The 21,947-nt window shown below is 37.3% G+C and overlaps 2 protein-coding genes across 10 annotated transcripts; both read right to left on the bottom strand.

Moving 5' to 3' along the window:
* Positions 1 to 440: 440 nt before the first annotated feature.
* Positions 441 to 7,837, bottom strand: LOC128866486 (alpha-amylase 2-like). Of its 7 annotated transcripts, none has more exons than XM_054107280.1 (4): positions 7,724 to 7,837; positions 1,919 to 2,210; positions 1,382 to 1,852; positions 441 to 1,321 (listed from the first exon to the last, which is right to left on the bottom strand). In XM_054107280.1, the coding sequence occupies exons 2-4, from the start codon at positions 2,108 to 2,110 to the stop codon at positions 482 to 484; spliced, it is 1,503 nt and encodes a 500-aa protein (XP_053963255.1). In that variant the 5' UTR covers positions 2,111 to 2,210; positions 7,724 to 7,837; the 3' UTR covers positions 441 to 481. The 7 variants fall into 7 exon arrangements, with proteins under 7 accessions (XP_053963255.1, XP_053963254.1, XP_053963256.1 ...); XM_054107279.1 differs by having other exon boundaries at positions 1,919 to 2,189; XM_054107281.1 differs by having other exon boundaries at positions 1,919 to 2,178.
* A 4,501-nt stretch (positions 7,838 to 12,338) lies between these two features.
* On the bottom strand, positions 12,339 to 19,676 carry LOC128866454 (alpha-amylase 2-like). Of its 3 annotated transcripts, none has more exons than XM_054107213.1 (4): positions 19,606 to 19,676; positions 13,817 to 14,073; positions 13,280 to 13,750; positions 12,339 to 13,219 (listed from the first exon to the last, which is right to left on the bottom strand). In XM_054107213.1, the coding sequence occupies exons 2-4, from the start codon at positions 14,006 to 14,008 to the stop codon at positions 12,380 to 12,382; spliced, it is 1,503 nt and encodes a 500-aa protein (XP_053963188.1). In that variant the 5' UTR covers positions 14,009 to 14,073; positions 19,606 to 19,676; the 3' UTR covers positions 12,339 to 12,379. The 3 variants fall into 3 exon arrangements, with proteins under 3 accessions (XP_053963188.1, XP_053963187.1, XP_053963189.1); XM_054107212.1 differs by having other exon boundaries at positions 13,817 to 14,108; positions 19,550 to 19,625; XM_054107214.1 differs by having other exon boundaries at positions 13,817 to 14,034; positions 19,606 to 19,623.
* Between the last annotated feature and the right edge of the window lie 2,271 nt (positions 19,677 to 21,947).

The raw sequence follows: 21,947 nt of genomic DNA, 5'->3' as shown, positions 1-21,947 counted from the left end.
AGACACGTCGGGACTCGTACAACTGTTCGAAGTGCCAAGGCAACGGGTGAAATATCTTGGTAAGCATCTCGATAAAGGTTTGCTAGGAGAACTTACATATTTTTAAAGCGTGTGACATTCACTCAGAAGCCGATACTCTGAGGGCAAGTTGAAAACAAACTACCTCGCTACAAAACTATAACTCTATAGAACCTTTCTGGACTTGTGTTATACTTACAGTATGACGATTTTCTACGCTGATTTGCAAGTTGATCAAAGGCAATAAATGATTGAACCACACAGCCATAAGTCCATGGACCATAAAGGCCATTAAAACGTTACGAATATTAAACTACGTCAAGGACTATTTTGCTTGACAAATAGGGGCGAACTTTAAAGTAACGAATTATTTTACTGTGTTATTAGCAGCAAATGGCATAAATGAAATAAACAACTTAATATAAATGTATTTTTCTGGTATATTTCTTTTGTTGGCAATCAATTACAATTTGGAATCAACATGAATGGCCAAAACACCATCGTCTTCATTTTGGCCAATTGAAATGAGAGCACGACCATCAGAGCCCACCACAACCAATTTTCCTGTACATGCTGAACCAGACTTTTCACCGGAGATGATGTCGCAATAGGTGCCAGCGGGCAAACAGGTGTCAATCGTGACGTTCAGGTCGTAATAATCGTTGTTGAATGCCACAAAGGCTTTATTGCCACGGCAGAAAGCTATTTGGTTACTGCTATTGTCCCACCATCCTGTTAAACTTGTTCCAGCTGCGATGTTTCTGAAGCCAACCATATTGTAAATTTGGCGCCAACGGTGCTCGCATACCCAACCGCCACTGCAAGAGTTATCAGCATTGAAAGTGGGACTGGCAATAGTGCTACCATCGGTTGTAGGGGGGCCTTGATCGGTGTCGTCGAAAGCGAACGAAGACATGACGCGCGTAATACCAAATGGATGGGCCAACATGAAAGCATTGGCCATTTTGTATTGCTTTGAATTCTTGTAGGTGAGAATATCAGAACCACCAGCACCATGACCACGTTGATTGTCGTGATTGTCCACAAAGATAAAAGCACTACCAGATGCCAAAAATCCCCACTCAGTACCCCAGTTAACGAGCCAACGAAGTTCATCACTACGTCTAAATACCTTGCCGATGGAAGCAGAATGGCGGAATTCAGTAACAACACCGAAACCAGTGTATTCGTCTTTGGAGATAGCTTCACCACCCAAATCTATAACCTCTTGGTAGATGAATGGTCGTGAACCGGAAGCAAAACCGTGTTCGGTGTTAAGATTGTTCAAAGCGGAGTAGATGTTCTGAAAAACAATCCAATTATACTCTCAGCTTTAAAGATATGTCTATATAGAGATGTGTACCTTTAAATCGGACGGCCACATGTGTTTTGCAGCATCAACACGAAAGCCAGCAACACCCAAATTAATTAGTTTGTTGAGGAATTCAACTATGCGTTCTTGTACCCATGAGTTACTTTGATTGAGATCCTTCAGCCCAACCAACTCACAGTTGCGCACTTGATTTGCATCGTTATAATTGTTGATGGCACAGGTCGCATGGAAATCAGTGCTGGAGTAGGGAACAGCTGGGAAGCTCTTGCTGCTGGGATCCGCAGTTGAACCTCCAGTTCCACGAGCATCGGAATGATCGGCGGCCATATGATTGAATACCACATCGACATAGATGCGAACACCGACGTTGTTACAACGTTTTACCATATTGGCAAATTGTTCCTCGTTGCCCGATCGCGTGGTCAGAAGGTAGGATATAGGTTGGTAACGCTCCCACCAAGGACGACTGCTCACAACTACGTTTTCATTTACTGGGGACACCTTTGGAAGGAGAAGAAAATAGTATAAATATGTATGCCATATTATGGTAAAGTAAGTTAGCAATACTTGAACGCCACCATACGCCTTGGGGCCAAGGAAATTCTCACATTCGGTAGCGATGTCATCCCACTTCCACTCGAAGAGATGCACCATTGTGGTTCTTCCCGATGCATAATTCGGACTGAATTGGGCGGTTACTCTGTGGCTCGCAGCGGCCAGGATTAGCAGCACACAGAAACTGATTTTAGTCAACATCATGATTTCGAGGTTTCTTCCAACAAATGCTTAGAGTTTGCAATTTGAAAATTTATAGGAAACTTTGGCTGCTTATATACGACTTTAGGTATAGAAATAATCACTAAATATTTAATCAAACACTCAAGTATGTTAAGTGTATTCATAAATAACTCTGCCACTAAGGGGGCTGAGTTTTGTGATTAGTAAAGTTTATGAATGGTACGAAGTTGTTAATGGGTGGTTTTGGAAAAAGATAGCCAATTCACTTTGAAATATTTTAAGAATACTTGAAAATCAGAAAGGCCAAGTGGATAATTTAAAAAAGAAACATATTTTAGTGATACTTTATTCAACTTCAGATCAGCTATTTATTAAAATATTAGTAGTGGATCAAAACCAAAACCCTCCTACAAAAACACAACAGTCGTATGACAAACCTACCCAAGGATCTGCGCATGAAAGGTGTGCTTGACTCGATAGTGAATAGTATAATCAAGTTTTTCACCTTTGAAGTTGCCTTCAAATGAATGCTAGATATCATCATTTGATCCCGTTATATTTTTAATATACATATATCGATAAATTACACTTAATAGAAGATAAATTAATTTAATTGATCATTGGAAATATTGCTTTTTGAGGACATGCGTGGCTATAACTTTCTGAAACATTTTTTTTCTTTTTACTCTGTTTCAGATATTTCAGACATGGAGGACTACAACTTAACTCAGGAAATGAAGATACATGCAGTTATCGTCACTCGATGTGCAAATCTCACCAATTTAGAAGTCCCTAATTTTCTGTTCATTCATTCATAAGTTTAGCCATGAATTGAAAGCATCAGACAACTGTTGCAATATGCAAATAAACGAAGAATCCTCCGACACTAACCGATCTGCAGAATTTATTCAAAAAGAGCAAGCGATCATTGATGAGGGCGTTTCAAAATCATTGAGGATACTTGGGAGGAAACTTACTGTTTCAGAAGGTCTTATCCGTCCAGTTGTTCATGAAGATCTTCGGTATAAATCCTACATTATGCGCAGTAGACAGTTTATGTAGGAGCAAACGGGAGAACAGCGAGCTGTCCGATCAAAATTTTCTAAAGAAAATTAAATACCCTGAAAATCTGTTTATTTAGATCTGTTTTCTGACAGTCTCTTAGTTTGCCGGATTGTCGTTTCCTCTGCGTAATATTGTATTATTTCTCACAAATAATTTGGATATACTTATCTCAAAAATTGCGGCCGCCGTAGCTGAATGGGTTGGTGCGTGACTACCATTCAGAATTCACAGAGAGAACGTAGGTTCAAATCTCGGAGAAAAACCAAAATTAAAGAAAAACATGTTTCCAATAGCCGTCGCCCCTCGGCAGGCAATGGCAAACCTCCGAGTGTATTTCTGCCATGAAAAAGCTTCTCATAAAAATATCTGCCGTTCGGAGTCGGCTTGAAACTGCAGGTCTTTCCTTTTGTGGAAAAACATCAAGGCGCACACCACAAATAGGAGGAGGAGCTCGGCCAAACACCCAAAAAGGGTGGACGCGCCAATTATATACATATATATATACCTATATCTCAAAAATTTGCCTTTGCATTCTCTTACTCTTCAAGCAGATAAGCAGTTGAGTTTACAGGGTTTTCGTATCCAATTTCTATATTTGTGATTTGCACTAAATTCTCTTTTTTAACGCAATTTTGAAATAGCACGGTTCTCTAATAAATGTTTTTACACGACGTTTTTGTTCTTGTACGAATTTCTAAACGAAAAATGGTTTTCTAAGCAAAACATAATTCCTAAAAGAATGAAAAAAGAAAAAAACAAGAAAAAAATTGTCGGGTAAGATTAAATAAATATACATGCATACAAATGATCCTTCAAAAACGATGCAATAAGTACATTTTAGAACTAACCAAATCCAACTGCGCAATAAAATTTTATCGTATTCTCGAACTCGTTAGATAAGAAGAATTGTATAGGTCAGCCTGGTTGGCATTAAGCCACGCATAAACCTTTTGGCTCCTAGCGATACCAGATGTAGACCGACCTCTATGAATATTGAAAGTAGACATAATGTAGGATGTCAACGCTTGAGGTGTATCAAAGCAGAGCTGGGAGATCCGCTTTTGAGACGTCTTCCAGACCCTCAAACAGTGGGGCTTCCAGGCATTATAAACGCGTTTTTGATAATGCGGGACAAATGCATATAAGGTGTTCTAAAATTTTTTCGACATCCTCATGTTAAATTCATGTTGTTCAAGGGTATACAAAATATAATCTACTGCAAAAAAAAAAAAAAAAAAATTGTTTTTGCTATTTGACGCCTTCGAGGCACTCGTATAATAATTATATGCGGGCGCCGTAGTCGTTCCGTGACTACCATTCGGAAGTGCTCAGGTTCGAATCTCGGTACATGGAACCCCAAAATGTTAATATAGAAAAAGTTTTTTCCAATAGCGGCCGCCCCTCAGTAGACAATCTCATAAAAGATATCTGCCGTTCGGAGTCGACTTAAATCTGTAGGTCCTTCCATTTGTAGAACAACGCACACCACAAATAGGACGAGGAGCTCGGCCAAACACTCAAAAAGGGTTTAAGCGCCAATCATATATTTATATTTAATGACCCAAAATACTCCTCAATGTCAGTACGTGTATGGCTTTTATTCACCCCATCTAAGCTCCATTGAAAACCTTTGGAGAGATTTAAAGAAGCCAATCGGAGAGGAAACATTCGAAAATAAGAAGGAGTTATGGCAAAAAATCAAAGAACTATGGTATTTCACTCCCACAGAAACTTTCCGTAAGGTCATCAATTCTATACCAAATTGAATGTAGTACAAAAAGTGATAGACAATTATGGTGGACATAGTGATTATTGATTCAACTTCGTTAATGAAAGCAACACTTTTAATAAAATCATTAAGTTTGGTATTGCTCATATTTCTTTTTAGTACTTATTTCTGTTGCTTGTTCTGATGTCGCCCAAGGTAGTCCTAGGTCCGTTACTATTTGCCCTATTCATTAATGATATCAGGAGGAGTAACTTTCTTCTATACGCGGATTTTTAGATCAAATCTATTATGAAATGAAATATCTAGAAGATTTATCTCCTCTCCAGCGTGAGTTGAATAACTTATATAGTTGGTGTGTGCGTAATCGTTGTTCCTTAACATTAGTAAATGTCACTATACTTCGCATGCGAAAGGTTTTAGTATTGTACCAACATCTTACTACATCTCAAGCTCGCCGCTAAAGTGAATTAAAGAACCTGAGTGTTTATTTAGACTTCAAGCTCAACTTCACCACCCACATAAATTATATGATTTCTAAATCGCTCGCAATGTTAAACTTTACTCGTCGAAATAGTTCTTCATTTTCTGATCCTTATACTCTCAAACTGTTACTCGTTCTTAGTTCGGTCCAGTTTAGAATACGCGGTATTCGTTTGGAGACCGTTTCATGCAGTATATATTAATAGATTAGAGTCTGTACAGAGAACTTTTGTGCGCTCGATAAAATTAGTTGATCCCATACCGTCTCATAGCTCTCGTTGCTTACAAATAAATCTCATGTCTTTCGAGTCTATACGTGTTTTGTTGTCGATGTGTTTTGCCTTTGATATTTGTGCGGGCTCAATAGATTTTTCGTATCTGCTCAATAAAATTCATTTTAATGTTCCCTCACGCATTTTCCGTTGTAATGAATAGATTTTTGTGGTAATTGATAAAACTGTTTATGGAATGAATGCTCCTTTTAGGAGGACGCTAACACAATTTAATGCTTATTCTTCTTCCTTAGATTTTGATTTTTCTTACCTAAGTCTACTTCTAAGAAATTACTTATAAGACTCTTGTCATAGGGTCTTCGTTTGTATCTATCTGCCTACAAGCGTCCTGTATGTTGATTAATAAATAAATAAATAAATATATTTATTTTGTTCGTATTGTCACTAGTTTATGATTTCTTCTTCTTAATTGGCGCGATAACCGCTTACGCGATTTTGGCCGAGCTTAACAAAGCGCGCCAGTCGTTTCTTTCTCGTGCTAACCGGCGCCAATTGGACACACCAAGTGAAGCCAAGTCCTTCTCCACCTGATCTTTCCAACGCAGAGGAGCCCTTCCTCTTCCTCTGCTACCACCAGCTGGTACCGCATCGAATACTTTCAAAGCCGGAGCGGTTGTATCCATTCGGACGACATGACCCAGCCAACGAAGCCGCTGGATCTTTATTCGCTGCGCTATGTCTATGTCGCCGTAAAGCTCATACAGCTCATCGTTCCATCGCCTGCGATATTCGCCGTTGCCAACGTGCAAAGGTCCAAAAATCTTACGCAGAATCTTTCTCTCGAACACTCCAAGCGTCGCTTCATCGGATGTTGTCATCGTCCACGCTTCTGCGCCATACGTTAGGACGGGCATGATGAGAGCCTTGTAGAGTGTTAGTGTTGTTCGTCGAGAGAGGACTTTACTGCTCAGTTGCCTACTTAGTCCAAAGTAGCACTTGTTGGCAAGAGAGATTCTAGGTGGATTTCAAGGCTGACATTGTTATCGGTGTTAATGCTGGTTCCTAAATAAACGAAGTCTTTTACAACCTCGAAATTATAACTGTCAACAGTGACGTGGGTGCCGATACGCGAATGCGCCGACTGTTTGTTTGAAGACAGGAGGTACTTCGTTTTGTCCTCGTTCACCACCAAACCCATTCGCTTTGCCTCTTTATCCAGTTGGGGAAGGCAGAACTAACAGCGCGGTTGTTAAGGCCGATGATATCAATATCATAGAACGATTCAGTTCACGATTTAGAATCCTTGAATTATTAATTATATTTGTTATATTTATCTATGAATCTGAATATATATCTATTATACCTACATTAATGACCCTGTGGTGTGTATAATATTACAATATAAATATTCAATCCCCAATATATCATATTAACAATTCTTCAAATTGGACAAGAGCTGTTTGAATTGGTTCACATGGGCGGGCTGCTACTGTATAGATTTTGCTTTATTTTACAATTTCTTTCAATTCCTATTTGCTCCTATAGTATAAGACAACCAATGAGAATTAAAGTTTTGTGTTACGTTACGGCGACGGATGAAAACAAAATGTTTTTTTTAGCAAACATGTTGTAACCTTGTATTGTAAGGACATTGGCCAGCGATACACGCACACGAACATAAATGATTGGATATTTTTAATCGTTGAAGTGCTTTTTTACCCCCCACAAACATTCTCATTTCTTTTATTTTCTTTTTAAGTAGTTCCACTTGATAGACTTTACTAGATGCTTACACTCGTACCCTTAATTTATAACAAGGCTAACAATTGCTTATCGGTTTACTTATAAGTCCAGAGGACGAATATTCTTTGATTCAATCTCAATGGTGGTCTATCTTATCAGTAGCATTCAGAGGCAGTAAATTATCACAATAAACAAATATCACACATATGTACACACATAGACATATGCAAGCATACATATGTATGTACATATGTATTATTTATGATACACTTAATTTCGCGTAGTTTATTCGATTGCTGTTTTTCTTTGTAGTCATTATGTTAAAGATATAATTAAAAATATCGGATTAATTTTTTTTTTTTGCGAACCGTGCTATTCACATACATAGTTTACATATAATTATTTATTTTTGGATATTTTTATCTATCGAACTAATTTACTATTCACAATTAGCTGCGGCAACTACTTGGTGCTGTCATCAGTGAGGCACAACTGATTTCAGATTGGCGACTGCATTTGGCGTTGATACAAATACAGGGTGGTCCAAATGCGAATTCAGTTTTCAAATAATTACAAACTTATTTAAGAAGTATGTGCTAAGTTGCCCAAAATTGTGTATTTATTGAAAGTGTTGAGTGTTTTTTTTTTTAATTTTATTTTTATTATTTTTAATTAATTATATTTTTTTAAATTATTGCTTTAATTTTTTGTTATTTTTTTTAATTTTATTCTTATTTTTTTATTTTTATTTCATTTAATTAATTTATTTTTTTTTGTTTGGAGTGTTGATCTAACAGAAGAGCCCATCTTGTCTGCTGTCCGCAAGTGTGTTCAAAAAGTGTAAGAGATTGATTAAATAGCGGATAATACAAACTCCCGTCGTCGTACGTTGCACCTAAGTATCAAAAACATAAACATTTCATCTCTCTCAACAATCCTACATTTCACGCAGCAGATGAGAATTTTGCAAACAAATAGTTTATAAATAGTTTAGTTTCCTCACGTGAAAGTAAACGAACATTAGTTTGGTTGAGATAAGATTGGACATTTTATTTCAGATAGCAAACTCTACACGTGGTAATCAAGAAGCCAATACACATGCACTTTGAGTGGTACCACTGGTGGAGATAGTTGCTCTGTTGTAAGTTCTTTTTCATTTGGTCACATAACCATGCTCCCACTGCCAACACCACACACTTCATTACTTATTCTCTCCTTAGCTCACCGACTTATATTCTTACATCTATTCTTCACGTTTGGTAATTTGCTCCCTTTCTAACTGATTTTTTTCTTTAATGACATTATCTAAACCAATCTATTTCTCTTCGTTACATAACAGCAACAATTTACATTTTGACTCTCACTATTAGTTTTTAAGTCATATTTGTTAACAGGTGTAACAATTATGTAACCTTGGAATCATTAATAAAGCTACCTTCGAAAAAAATGGATTATTATTATATACAGCAACGTCAGGGATTATCTTGGGCCTCTGTTTTTTGTTATTTTCATAAATGATTCCAGTGAATGCTTTACACTATAACTAGAGAAAAAAATAAAAATTCTTTCTGATATTAAAACTCTGCAAAATGGGTTAAATAATTTACTGTAAAATTATGTAGATCTCCAATTGTACCTCACTATACTCGGCCGCTGTAGCCGAATGGGTTGGTGCGTGACTACTCTTCGGAATTCACAGAGAGAACGTAGGTTCGAATCTCGGTGAAACACCAAATTAAGAAAAACATTTTTCTAATAGCGGTCGCCCCTTGGCAGGCAATGGCAAACCTCCGAGTGTATTTCTGCCATGAAAAGGCTCCTCATAAAAATATCTGCCGTTCGGAGTCGGCTTGAAACTGTAGGTCCCTCCATTTGTGGAACAACATCAACAAATAGGAGGAGGAGCTCGGCCAAGCACCTAACAGAAGTGTACGCGCCAATTATTTTTTTTTTTTTTTTTAACCAATGTCATGAAATCGAAAGGCTATAAGATTTACATAATGACTTCAATGTTCACAAAAAATTTAAAGAAACTGCAGGGAGTCGTAGAAATACAAGTTGGTTCATCCTTGTGAACTCGTACAACAATAAAACTATATGGGAAGATTATATAAAAACCCTTTTCATTGATAAAAGCAAATCAAACCGTAGTTTCCTTCGTAATTGCTCGGTTTTCCGATAAGTAAACATGAATTCGAAAATGCTATTAAAAATATAAAATCAAATAAAGCCACAGTTCTTGATCGAATTCCATCTGAAATTCTGAAACTTATTGATGACGAGAATTTACAGCTCCTAGTAAAACTTCTCAATCCTCTATATTATACAGGCCAATATCTTCTAGACTGAATGAAATCAACGTTCATTACCCTTCCGAAAAAATCCGACGCTAAGCACTGCAGTGAATATAGATTGATAAGTCGAATGAGTCACGCCCTAAAAATATTTCTTAAAGTTTCACACAACCCAATATATAACTAGCGTGAACAAGCAATGGGACAAACACAATTTGGTTTCCTTGAAGCAATGGGTACTAGAGAAACCTTATTCTCTGTCCAAGTGCTTGTCTAAAATTGCCTTTTTATGTTTCATAGACTACGAAAAAGCATTTGACGCTGTGCAACATTACAAATCGTTCAATATTTTAAGATCCTTGAACGTCGATAAAATAGAAATTCCAGCAACTCGGAATTTATATTATCACTAAACAGCGCATATTATAGTTGATGGTGACGGCACTGAGGACATATTCTTTCCCATTCTCTCCATTGCTCTTTAATATATACTCCGAAAGAATATTCCAGAAAGGTACAGAAAGCAATGAGGACGGTATTAAAATAAAAGGTATTTTTCAAAACAACATCAGGTTCGGCGACGATACAACTCTATTATGTGACAAGATGACTGGCTTTCAAAAACTTGTCAACAATGTGGCAATGCACAGTCAACTATATTATATGGCCTCAAACAAAACTTATACATACATAGCTGCTAGCCGAAGAAATATGCAATACAACAATATTCAACAATATTTATTTAACAATCAATGCTCCTGTAGAAAGAGTAAGTAAATTTAGATACCTTGGTTGCCTGCTCAACGAAAACTGTAGACTCAATAGAAATAAGATGTCGCACTGAAGTGGTAAGTTCCGCATTTCTTAAATATGGCAAAGTCCTAAATATCGCGTCTTCAATCTGCAACTAAAAATATGCTTCGTAAAATGCTGAGTATGGTCAATTCTGCCACATGGCATGGAAATATGGGCCATAAAATTGTCGGGCATGAATAGTATTTGAAATGTGTCCTCGTTAGAAATACCCTGGATCGAACACGTTTCTGATGAAGAAAATAAGACAAACTACTACAGAGGTTTCGAACGCAAGCAGTTTTCTTGGTTGAGAAAAATAAGTCAGTGGACCGGTAGACAACGTATGGGTCTCCTCTTGGAAGCAGTTAGAAACAGCCAATATAGTTCAAAATCTATAAAAAAAAAACATTTTTAATAATATTTTATTTTTAAATTGTATAATCGCTTACATCCGAATACGAATAGCAAATAAAGAAGAAGAAAGTGCTACAAAAGAAAAACTGAATTTTAATCTGTATATTAATGCCACCATTAATTAAGTCGTTGGTGATATTGTATTTATAAAGCGGTGGTCAGAAGAATTTAATGATCTCTATGCCCCGCAAACGCCTTTTACAACTCTAATAAGACCGATTGGAGAATGAGTTTCGATCGTCTGGAACTCGCAATGCCAAATTTAAATAATCAAGCTTGATTTCACTCCAAAACAGTTTTTACTTTTCATCTTAAGGGGTTAGTACCAGAAAAATTATTTAAAAAAAAATTCGCTTATCTAAAAAGTGAAAATTCTTATAGTAACACAACAGAAACCCATTCACAGTATTTTTTTAATTCAAGATAGTGTATTTTGATTAATTATATTAATTCATTAATACATTTTTCAAACGTAACTCGCGGTTATTTCACAGTTGCAAACAATTAAATGAAATGTAAGCAATTCACTACAGCGATCGGTTCGTCTTTGAAAACAATACCGCACAGTTTCAAGTTGACCGCTTGCGCGACGTCTTCATCTTCGTTTTCGGCTTCACTTCCACTCTGTCTGCAACCTTAGGGCAGTCTGCTGTTTCTACAAATAATGAGCAAAATTATGGAGTCCTTGTCTGCTCTCAGTTATAAAAAAACACTCTCAGCTTCCTGAAATATTCTTTGTATTTTTATTGAATCTTACAAGGAGAAACTTTATTTTTTCAATAAACAAATCAATAGTAGTCCTCTATGAACTCTACCACTATAAAAGACCAGCAGCTGTGTGCAACGGATCCCAAGCTGTGCCTACTCTACATACGCAGTTTGCTTATAGAGGAAGAAGCCCCCGATGGCGTTTTTGTTTATATTACTGCAATGTTAGCAGTGGATATTCGCCTGCATTTTATTTCAGACCTAAACAATGTCGTCTACTGGTAAAAGAATAATCAAATAAGTCCAATGAAAGAAATCAGTCTATGTAATTTGCCTCTCTCAATCGAGAGACACGTCGGGACTCGTACAACTGTTCGAAGTGCCAAGGCAACGGGTGAAATATCTTGGTAAGCATCTCGATAAAGGTTTGCTAGGAGAACTTACATATTTTTAAAGCGTGTGACATTCACTCAGAAGCCGATACTCTGAGGGCAAGTTGAAAACAAACTACCTCGCTACAAAACTATAACTCTATAGAACCTTTCTGGACTTGTGTTATACTTACAGTATGACGATTTTCTACGCTGATTTGCAAGTTGATCAAAGGCAATAAATGATTGAACCACACAGCCATAAGTCCATGGACCATAAAGGCCATTAAAACGTTACGAATATTAAACTACGTCAAGGACTATTTTGCTTGACAAATAGGGGCGAACTTTAAAGTAACGAATTATTTTACTGTGTTATTAGCAGCAAATGGCATAAATGAAATAAACAACTTAATATAAATGTATTTTTCTGGTATATTTCTTTTGTTGGCAATCAATTACAATTTGGAATCAACATGAATGGCCAAAACACCATCGTCTTCATTTTGGCCAATTGAAATGAGAGCACGACCATCAGAGCCCACCACAACCAATTTTCCTGTACATGCTGAACCAGACTTTTCACCGGAGATGATGTCGCAATAGGTGCCAGCGGGCAAACAGGTGTCAATCGTGACGTTCAGGTCGTAATAATCGTTGTTGAATGCCACAAAGGCTTTATTGCCACGGCAGAAAGCTATTTGGTTACTGCTATTGTCCCACCATCCTGTTAAACTTGTTCCAGCTGCGATGTTTCTGAAGCCAACCATATTGTAAATTTGGCGCCAACGGTGCTCGCATACCCAACCGCCACTGCAAGAGTTATCAGCATTGAAAGTGGGACTGGCAATAGTGCTACCATCGGTTGTAGGGGGGCCTTGATCGGTGTCGTCGAAAGCGAACGAAGACATGACGCGCGTAATACCAAATGGATGGGCCAACATGAAAGCATTGGCCATTTTGTATTGCTTTGAATTCTTGTAGGTGAGAATATCAGAACCACCAGCACCATGACCACGTTGATTGTCGTGATTGTCCACAAAGATAAAAGCACTACCAGATGCCAAAAATCCCCACTCAGTACCCCAGTTAACGAGCCAACGAAGTTCATCACTACGTCTAAATACCTTGCCGATGGAAGCAGAATGGCGGAATTCAGTAACAACACCGAAACCAGTGTATTCGTCTTTGGAGATAGCTTCACCACCCAAATCTATAACCTCTTGGTAGATGAATGGTCGTGAACCGGAAGCAAAACCGTGTTCGGTGTTAAGATTGTTCAAAGCGGAGTAGATGTTCTGAAAAACAATCCAATTATACTCTCAGCTTTAAAGATATGTCTATATAGAGATGTGTACCTTTAAATCGGACGGCCACATGTGTTTTGCAGCATCAACACGAAAGCCAGCAACACCCAAATTAATTAGTTTGTTGAGGAATTCAACTATGCGTTCTTGTACCCATGAGTTACTTTGATTGAGATCCTTCAGCCCAACCAACTCACAGTTGCGCACTTGATTTGCATCGTTATAATTGTTGATGGCACAGGTCGCATGGAAATCAGTGCTGGAGTAGGGAACAGCTGGGAAGCTCTTGCTGCTGGGATCCGCAGTTGAACCTCCAGTTCCACGAGCATCGGAATGATCGGCGGCCATATGATTGAATACCACATCGACATAGATGCGAACACCGACGTTGTTACAACGTTTTACCATATTGGCAAATTGTTCCTCGTTGCCCGATCGCGTGGTCAGAAGGTAGGATATAGGTTGGTAACGCTCCCACCAAGGACGACTGCTCACAACTACGTTTTCATTTACTGGGGACACCTTTGGAAGGAGAAGAAAATAGTATAAATATGTATGCCATATTATGGTAAAGTAAGTTAGCAATACTTGAACGCCACCATACGCCTTGGGGCCAAGGAAATTCTCACATTCGGTAGCGATGTCATCCCACTTCCACTCGAAGAGATGCACCATTGTGGTTCTTCCCGATGCATAATTCGGACTGAATTGGGCGGTTACTCTGTGGCTCGCAGCGGCCAGGATTAGCAGCACACAGAAACTGATTTTAGTCAACATCATGATTTCGAGGTTTCTTCCAACAAATGCTTAGAGTTTGCAATTTGAAAATTTATAGGAAACTTTGGCTGCTTATATACGATTTTAGGTATGGAAATAATCACTAAATATTTAATCAAATACTCAAGTATGTTAAGTGTATTCATAAATAACTCTGCCACTAAGGGGGCTGAGTTTTGTGATTAGTAACGTTTATGGATGGTACGAAGTTGTTAATGGGTGGTTTTGGAAAAAGATAGCCAATTCACTTTGAAATATTTTAAGAATACTTGAAAATCAGAAAGGCCAAGTGGATAATTTAAAAAAGAAACATATTTTAGTGATACTTTATTCAACTTCAGATCAGCTATTTATTAAAATATTAGTAGTGGATCAAAACCAAAACCCTCCTACAAAAACACAACAGTCGTATGACAAACCTACCCAAGGATCTGCGCATGAAAGGTGTGCTTGACTCGATAGTGAATAGTATAATCAAGTTTTTCACCTTTGAAGTTGCCTTCAAATGAATGCTAGATATCATCATTTGATCCCGTTATATTTTTAATATACATATATCGATAAATTACACTTAATAGAAGATAAATTAATTTAATTGATCATTGGAAATATTGCTTTTTGAGGACATGCGTGGCTATAACTTTCTGAAACATTTTTTTTCTTTTTACTCTGTTTCAGATATTTCAGACATGGAGGACTACAACTTAACTCAGGAAATGAAGATACATGCAGTTATCGTCACTCGATGTGCAAATCTCACCAATTTAGAAGTCCCTAATTTTCTGTTCATTCATTCATAAGTTTAGCCATGAATTGAAAGCATCAGACAACTGTTGCAATATGCAAATAAACGAAGAATCCTCCGACACTGACCGATCTGCAGAATTTATTCAAAAAGTGAAAGCGATCATTGAAGGGGACGCTTCAAAATCATTGTGTATACTTGGGAAGAAACTTAATGTTTCAGAAGGTCTTATCCGTCGAGTTGTTCATGAAGATCTTCGGTATAAATCCTACATTATGCGCAGAAGACAGTTTATGTAGGAGCAAACGGGAGAACAGCGAGCTATCCTATCAAAATTTCTTCTAAAGAAAATTAAATACCCTGAAAATCAGTTTATTTAGACCTGTTTTCTGACAGTCTCTTAGTTTGCCGGATTGTCGTTTCCTCTGCGTAATATTGTATTATTTCTCACAAATAATTTGGATATACTTATCTCAAAAATTGCGGCCGCCGTAGCTGAATGGGTTGGTGCGTGACTACCATTCAGAATTCACAGAGAGAACGTAGGTTCAAATCTCGGAGAAAAACCAAAATTAAAGAAAAACATGTTTCCAATAGCCGTCGCCCCTCGGCAGGCAATGGCAAACCTCCGAGTGTATTTCTGCCATGAAAAAGCTTCTCATAAAAATATCTGCCGTTCGGAGTCGGCTTGAAACTGCAGGTCTTTCCTTTTGTGGAAAAACATCAAGGCGCACACCACAAATAGGAGGAGGAGCTCGGCCAAACACCCAAAAAGGGTGGACGCGCCAATTATATACATATATATATACCTATATCTCAAAAATTTGCCTTTGCATTCTCTTACTCTTCAAGCAGATAAGCAGTTGAGTTTACAGGGTTTTCGTATCCAATTTCTATATTTGTGATTTGCACTAAATTCTCTTTTTTAACGCAATTTTGAAATAGCACGGTTCTCTAATAAATGTTTTTACACGACGTTTTTGTTCTTGTACGAATTTCTAAACGAAAAATGGTTTTCTAAGCAAAACATAATTCCTAAAAGAATGAAAAAAGAAAAAAACAAGAAAAAAATTGTCGGGTAAGATTAAATAAATATACATGCATACAAATGATCCTTCAAAAACGATGCAATAAGTACATTTTAGAACTAAACAATTCCAACTGCGCAATAGAATTGTATCGTATTCTCGAAATCGTTAGATAAGAAGAATTGTATAGGTCAGCCTGGTTGGCACTAAGCCACGCATAGACCTTTTGGTCCCTAGCGATACCAGCTGGAGACCGACCGCTATGAATATTGAAAGTAGGCATCATGTAGGATGTCAACGCTTGAGGTGTATCAAAGCAGAGCTGGGAGATCCGCTTTTGAGACGTCTTCCAGACCCTCAAACAGTGGGGCTTCCAGGCATTATAAACGCGTGTTTGATAATGCGGGACAAATGCATATAAGGTGTTCTAAAATTTTTTCGACATCCTCATGTTAAATTCATGTTATTCAAGGGTATAAAAAATATAATCTACTGCAAAAAAAAAAAATTGTTTTTGCTATTTGACGCCTACGAGGCACTCGTATAATAATTATATGCGGGCGCCGTAGTCGTTCCGTGACTACCATTCGGAAGTGCTCAGGTTCGAATCTCGGTACATGGAACCCCAAAATGTTAATATAGAAAAAGTTTTTTCCAATAGCGGCCGCCCCTCAGTAGACAATCTCATAAAAGATATCTGCCGTTCGGAGTCGACTTAAATCTGTAGGTCCTTCCATTTGTAGAACAACGCACACCACAAATAGGACGAGGAGCTCGGCCAAACACTCAAAAAGGGTTTAAGCGCCAATCATATATTTATATTTAATGACCCAAAATACTCCTCAATGTCAGTACGTGTATGGCTTTTATTCACCCCATCTAAGCTCCATTGAATACCTTTGGAGAGATTTAAAGAAGCCAATCGGAGAGGAAACATTCGAAAATAAGAAGGAGTTATGGCAAAAAATCAAAGAACTATGGTATTTCACTCCCACAGAAACTTTCCGTAAGGTCATCAATTCTATACCAAATTGAATGTAGTACAAAAAGTGATAAGAAGTTTGGTATTGCTCATATTTCTTTTTAGTACTTATTTCTGTTGCTTGTTCTGATGTCGCCCAAGGTAGTCCTAGGTCCGTTACTATTTGCCCTATTCATTAATGATATCAGGAGGAGTAACTTTCTTCTATACGCGGATTTTTAGATCAAATCTATTATGAAATGAAATATCTAGAAGATTTATCTCCTCTCCAGCGTGAGTTGAATAACTTATATATATTAGTTGGTGTGTGCGTAATCGTTGTTCCTTAACATTAGTAAATGTCACTATACTTCGCATGCGAAAGGTTTTAGTATTGTACCAACATCTTACTACATCTCAAGCTCGCCGCTAAAGTGAATTAAAGAACCTGAGTGTTTATTTAGACTTCAAGCTCAACTTCACCACCCACATAAATTATATGATTTCTAAATCGCTCGCAATGTTAAACTTTACTCGTCGAAATAGTTCTTCATTTTCTGATCCTTATACTCTCAAACTGTTACTCGTTCTTAGTTCGGTCCAGTTTAGAATACGCGGTATTCGTTTGGAGACCGTTTCATGCAGTATATATTAATAGATTAGAGTCTGTACAGAGAACTTTTGTGCGCTCGATAAAATTAGTTGATCCCATACCGTCTCATAGCTCTTGTTGCTTACAAATAAATCTCATGTCTTTCGAGTCTATACGTGTTTTGTTGTCGATGTGTTTTGCCTTTGATATTTGTGCGGGCTCAATAGATTTTTCGTATCTGCTCAATAAAATTCATTTTAATGTTCCCTCACGCATTTTCCGTTGTAATGAATAGATTTTTGTGGTAATTGATAAAACTGTTTATGGAATGAATGCTCCTTTTAGGAGGACGCTAACACAATTTAATGCTTATTCTTCTTCCTTAGATTTTGATTTTTCTTACCTAAGTCTACTTCTAAGAAATTACTTATAAGACTCTTGTCATAGGGTCTTCGTTTGTATCTATCTGCCTACAAGCGTCCTGTATGTTGATTAATAAATAAATAAATAAATATATTTATTTTGTTCGTATTGTCACTAGTTTACGATTTCTTCTTCTTAATTGGCGCGATAACCGCTTACGCGATTTTGGCCGAGCTTAACAAAGCGCGCCAGTCGTTTCTTTCTCGTGCTAACCGGCGCCAATTGGACACACCAAGTGAAGCCAAGTCCTTCTCCACCTGATCTTCCCAACGCAGAGGAGGCCTTCCTCTTCCTCTGCTACCACCAGCTGGTACCGCATCGAATACTTTCAAAGCCGGAGCGGTTGTATCCATTCGGACGACATGACCCAGCCAACGAAGCCGCTGGATCTTTATTCGCTGCGTTATGTCTATGTCGCCGTAAAGCTCATACAGCTCATCGTTCCATCGCCTGCGATATTCGCCGTTGCCAACGTGCAAAGGTCCAAAAATCTTACGCAGAATCTTTCTCTCGAACACTCCAAGCGTCGCTTCATCGGATGTTGTCATCGTCCACGCTTCTGCGCCATACGTTAGGACGGGCATGATGAGAGCCTTGTAGAGTGTTAGTTTTGTTCGTCGAGAGAGGACTTTACTGCTCAGTTGCCTACTTAGTCCAAAGTAGCACTTGTTGGCAAGAGAGATTCTAGGTGGATTTCAAGGCTGACATTGTTATCGGTGTTAATGCTGGTTCCTAAATAAACGAAGTCTTTTACAACCTCGAAATTATAACTGTCAACAGTGACGTGGGTGCCGATACGCGAATGCGCCGACTGTTTGTTTGAAGACAGGAGGTACTTCGTTTTGTCCTCGTTCACCACCAAACCCATTCGCTTTGCCTCTTTATCCAGTTGGGGAAGGCAGAACTAACAGCGCGGTTGTTAAGGCCGATGATATCAATATCATAGAACGATTCAGTTCACGATTTAGAATCCTTGAATTATTAATTATATTTGTTATATTTATCTATGAATCTGAATATATATCTATTATACCTACATTAATGACCCTGTGGTGTGTATAATATTACAATATAAATATTCAATCCCCAATATATCATATTAACAATTCTTCAAATTGGACAAGAGCTGTTTGAATTGGTTCACATGGGCGGGCTGCTACTGTATAGATTTTGCTTTATTTTACAATTTCTTTCAATTCCTATTTGCTCCTATAGTATAAGACAACCAATGAGAATTAAAGTTTTGTGTTACGTTACGGCGACGGATGAAAACAAAATGTTTTTTTTAGCAAACATGTTGTAACCTTGTATTGTTTGGACATTGGCCAGCGATACACGCACACGAACATAAATGATTGGATATTTTTAATCGTTGAAGTGCTTTTTTACCCCCCACAAACATTCTCATTTCTTTTATTTTCTTTTTAAGTAGTTCCACTTGATAGACTTTACTAGATGCTTACACTCGTACCCTTAATTTATAACAAGGCTAACAATTGCTTATCGGTTTACTTATAAGTCCAGAGGACGAATATTCTTTGATTCAATCTCAATGGTGGTCTATCTTATCAGTAGCATTCAGAGGCAGTAAATTATCACAATAAACAAATATCACACATATGTACACACATAGACATATGCAAGCATACATATGTATGTACATATGTATTATTTATGATACACTTAATTTCGTGTAGTTTATTCGATTGCTGTTTTTCTTTGTAGTCATTATGTTAAAGATATAAAAATATCGGATTAATTATTTTTTTTTTTGCGAACCGTGCTATTCACATACATAATTTACATATAATTATTTATTTTTGGATATTTTTATCTATCGAACTAATTTACTATTCACAATTAGCTGCGGCAACTACTTGGTGCTGTCATCAGTCATTTTTAATTAATTATTTTTTTTTAAATTATTGCTTTAATTTTTTGTTATTTTTTTTAATTTTATTCTTATTTTTTTATTTTTATTTCATTTAATTAATTTATTTTTTTTGTTTGGAGTGTTGATCTAACAGAAGAGCCCATCTTGTCTGCTGTCCGCAAGTGTGTTCAAAAAGTGTAAGAGATTGATTAAATAGCGGATAATACAAACTCCCGTCGTCGTACGTTGCACCTAAGTATCAAAAACATAAACATTTCATCTCTCTCAACAATCCTACATTTCACGCAGCAGACGAGAATTTTGCAAACAAATAGTTTATAAATAGTTTAGTTTCCTCACGTGAAAGTAAACGAACATTAGTTTGGTTGAGATAAGATTGGAAATTTTATTTCAGATAGCAAACTCTACACGTGGTAATCAAGAAGCCAATACACATGCACTTTGAGTGGTACCACTGGTGGAGATAGTTGCTCTGTTGTAAGTTCTTTTTCATTTGGTCACATAACCATGCTCCCACTGCCAACACCACACACTTCATTACTTATTCTCTCCTTAGCTCACCGACTTATATTCTTACATCTATTCTTCACGTTTGGTAATTTGCTCCCTTTCCAACTGATTTTTTTCTTTAATGACATTATCTAAACCAATCTATTTCTCTTCGTTACATAACAGCAACAATTTACATTTTGACTCTCACTATTAGTTTTTAAGTCATATTTGTTAACAGGTGTAACAATTATGTAACCTTGGAATCATTAATAAAGCTACCTTCGAAAAAAATGGATTATTATTATATACAGCAACGTCAGAGATTATCTTGGGCCTCTGTTTTTTGTTATTTTCATAAATGATTCCAGTGAATGCAAAATGGGTTAAATAATTTACTGTAAAATTATGTAGATCTCCAATTGTACCTCACTATACTCGGCCGCCGTAGCCGAATGGGTTGGTGCGTGACTACCATTCGGAATTCACAGAGAGAACGTAGGTTCGAATTAAGAAAAACATTTTTCTAATAGCGGTCGCCCCTTGGCAGGCAATGGCAAACCTCCGAGTGTATTTCTGCCATGAAAAGGCTCCTCATAAAAATATCTGCCGTTCGGAGTCGGCTTGAAACTGTAGGCCCCTCCATTTGTGGAACAACATCAAGACGCACACCACAAATTGGAGGAGAAGCTCGGCCAAACACCCAAAAAGGGTGTATGCGCCAATTATATATATATGTATATATACTCTATTTCAGATACTGTTCTTAATTCCTCTGATAAAATTAAAGACCTTGGAGGGTTTTTGACTCATCGTTTATATTTACTGAATATCTGAATTACCATTTACAAGGCGCACTAGTTTCGAATTAACGAATTCCTATATATCGGGATTTTTTAATAGCTTTAGAGCTTAAAATAATAAGAAGAAACAGAAATATTGCTGGAATGATTTTTTTTTATTATAATCTAGTAGATAATTTCATGGCATCTATTTTTTGAATATCCGGCATACATATGTCCGCCGCGGCTACTTTTTCCTGTAAATCTGAGTAATAAATCTAAATAAGCCCAACCAGCAAAATTGCGACGCAAAAGATGGTCATTTGGCTGCAATACATGCATAAGCTGTATTTTATAGGCACATAAGCCAAGATCCCTGCGTAAAATGTTCCATGTAGTCAAAGGGCAAAGGCCAACTAGTTGAGAAGGACGTCAAATCAACATTTCGGCGTCTTCTTAACACTTCGCTTTATGGTGAAATATTTTCAGATGTATGCTCTTTAGTACACCGTTATTTGACTCTGAGCGAATTTGACAGAATGAACTGAATGACGACACTTGGGATGTGTTTTCAAAAAACTGGGATTGTTGACTGGGATGGTGATACTTCGTTGCCGTCTGAACAACGACTGATTGGACGAGTATGTGAATACATGTGAAATGATCGTGCAGAATTCGGTTCAATCTTCCAATTGCCATGACAGCCAAAGTTCCCCTAACAATTTTCTTTTTACCTTAGTTAAAGAGCAAACCTTGTGAATTTATCATCTTTGACTTCGCTCTATGAACTTCGTTTTTTCAAGGTAAATTTCCACAATTTGGAAGCATTGCTCTAGCGCCAAACGATTCACTTGCCAAACCTTACTGAACAGAAATGTCAACACATTCCCATTCTCAGCTGTTATAGCTCTGTATAGTTCTCAAATACGAGTATAGGGATATACGCTCTTATGCCGTATCTATTTGTCAAATGGTTTTCATCGACCTCCGTTTTCACATAATCTTAAAATTTAAATATGATTTTTGAT

Source organism: Anastrepha ludens, chromosome 6 (genome assembly GCF_028408465.1).
Source record: "Anastrepha ludens isolate Willacy chromosome 6, idAnaLude1.1, whole genome shotgun sequence".
Lineage (NCBI taxonomy): Eukaryota > Metazoa > Arthropoda > Insecta > Diptera > Tephritidae > Anastrepha > Anastrepha ludens.
Note: the sequence above shows the minus strand (reverse complement) of the source record. Positions and strands in the feature narration are given on the sequence as shown.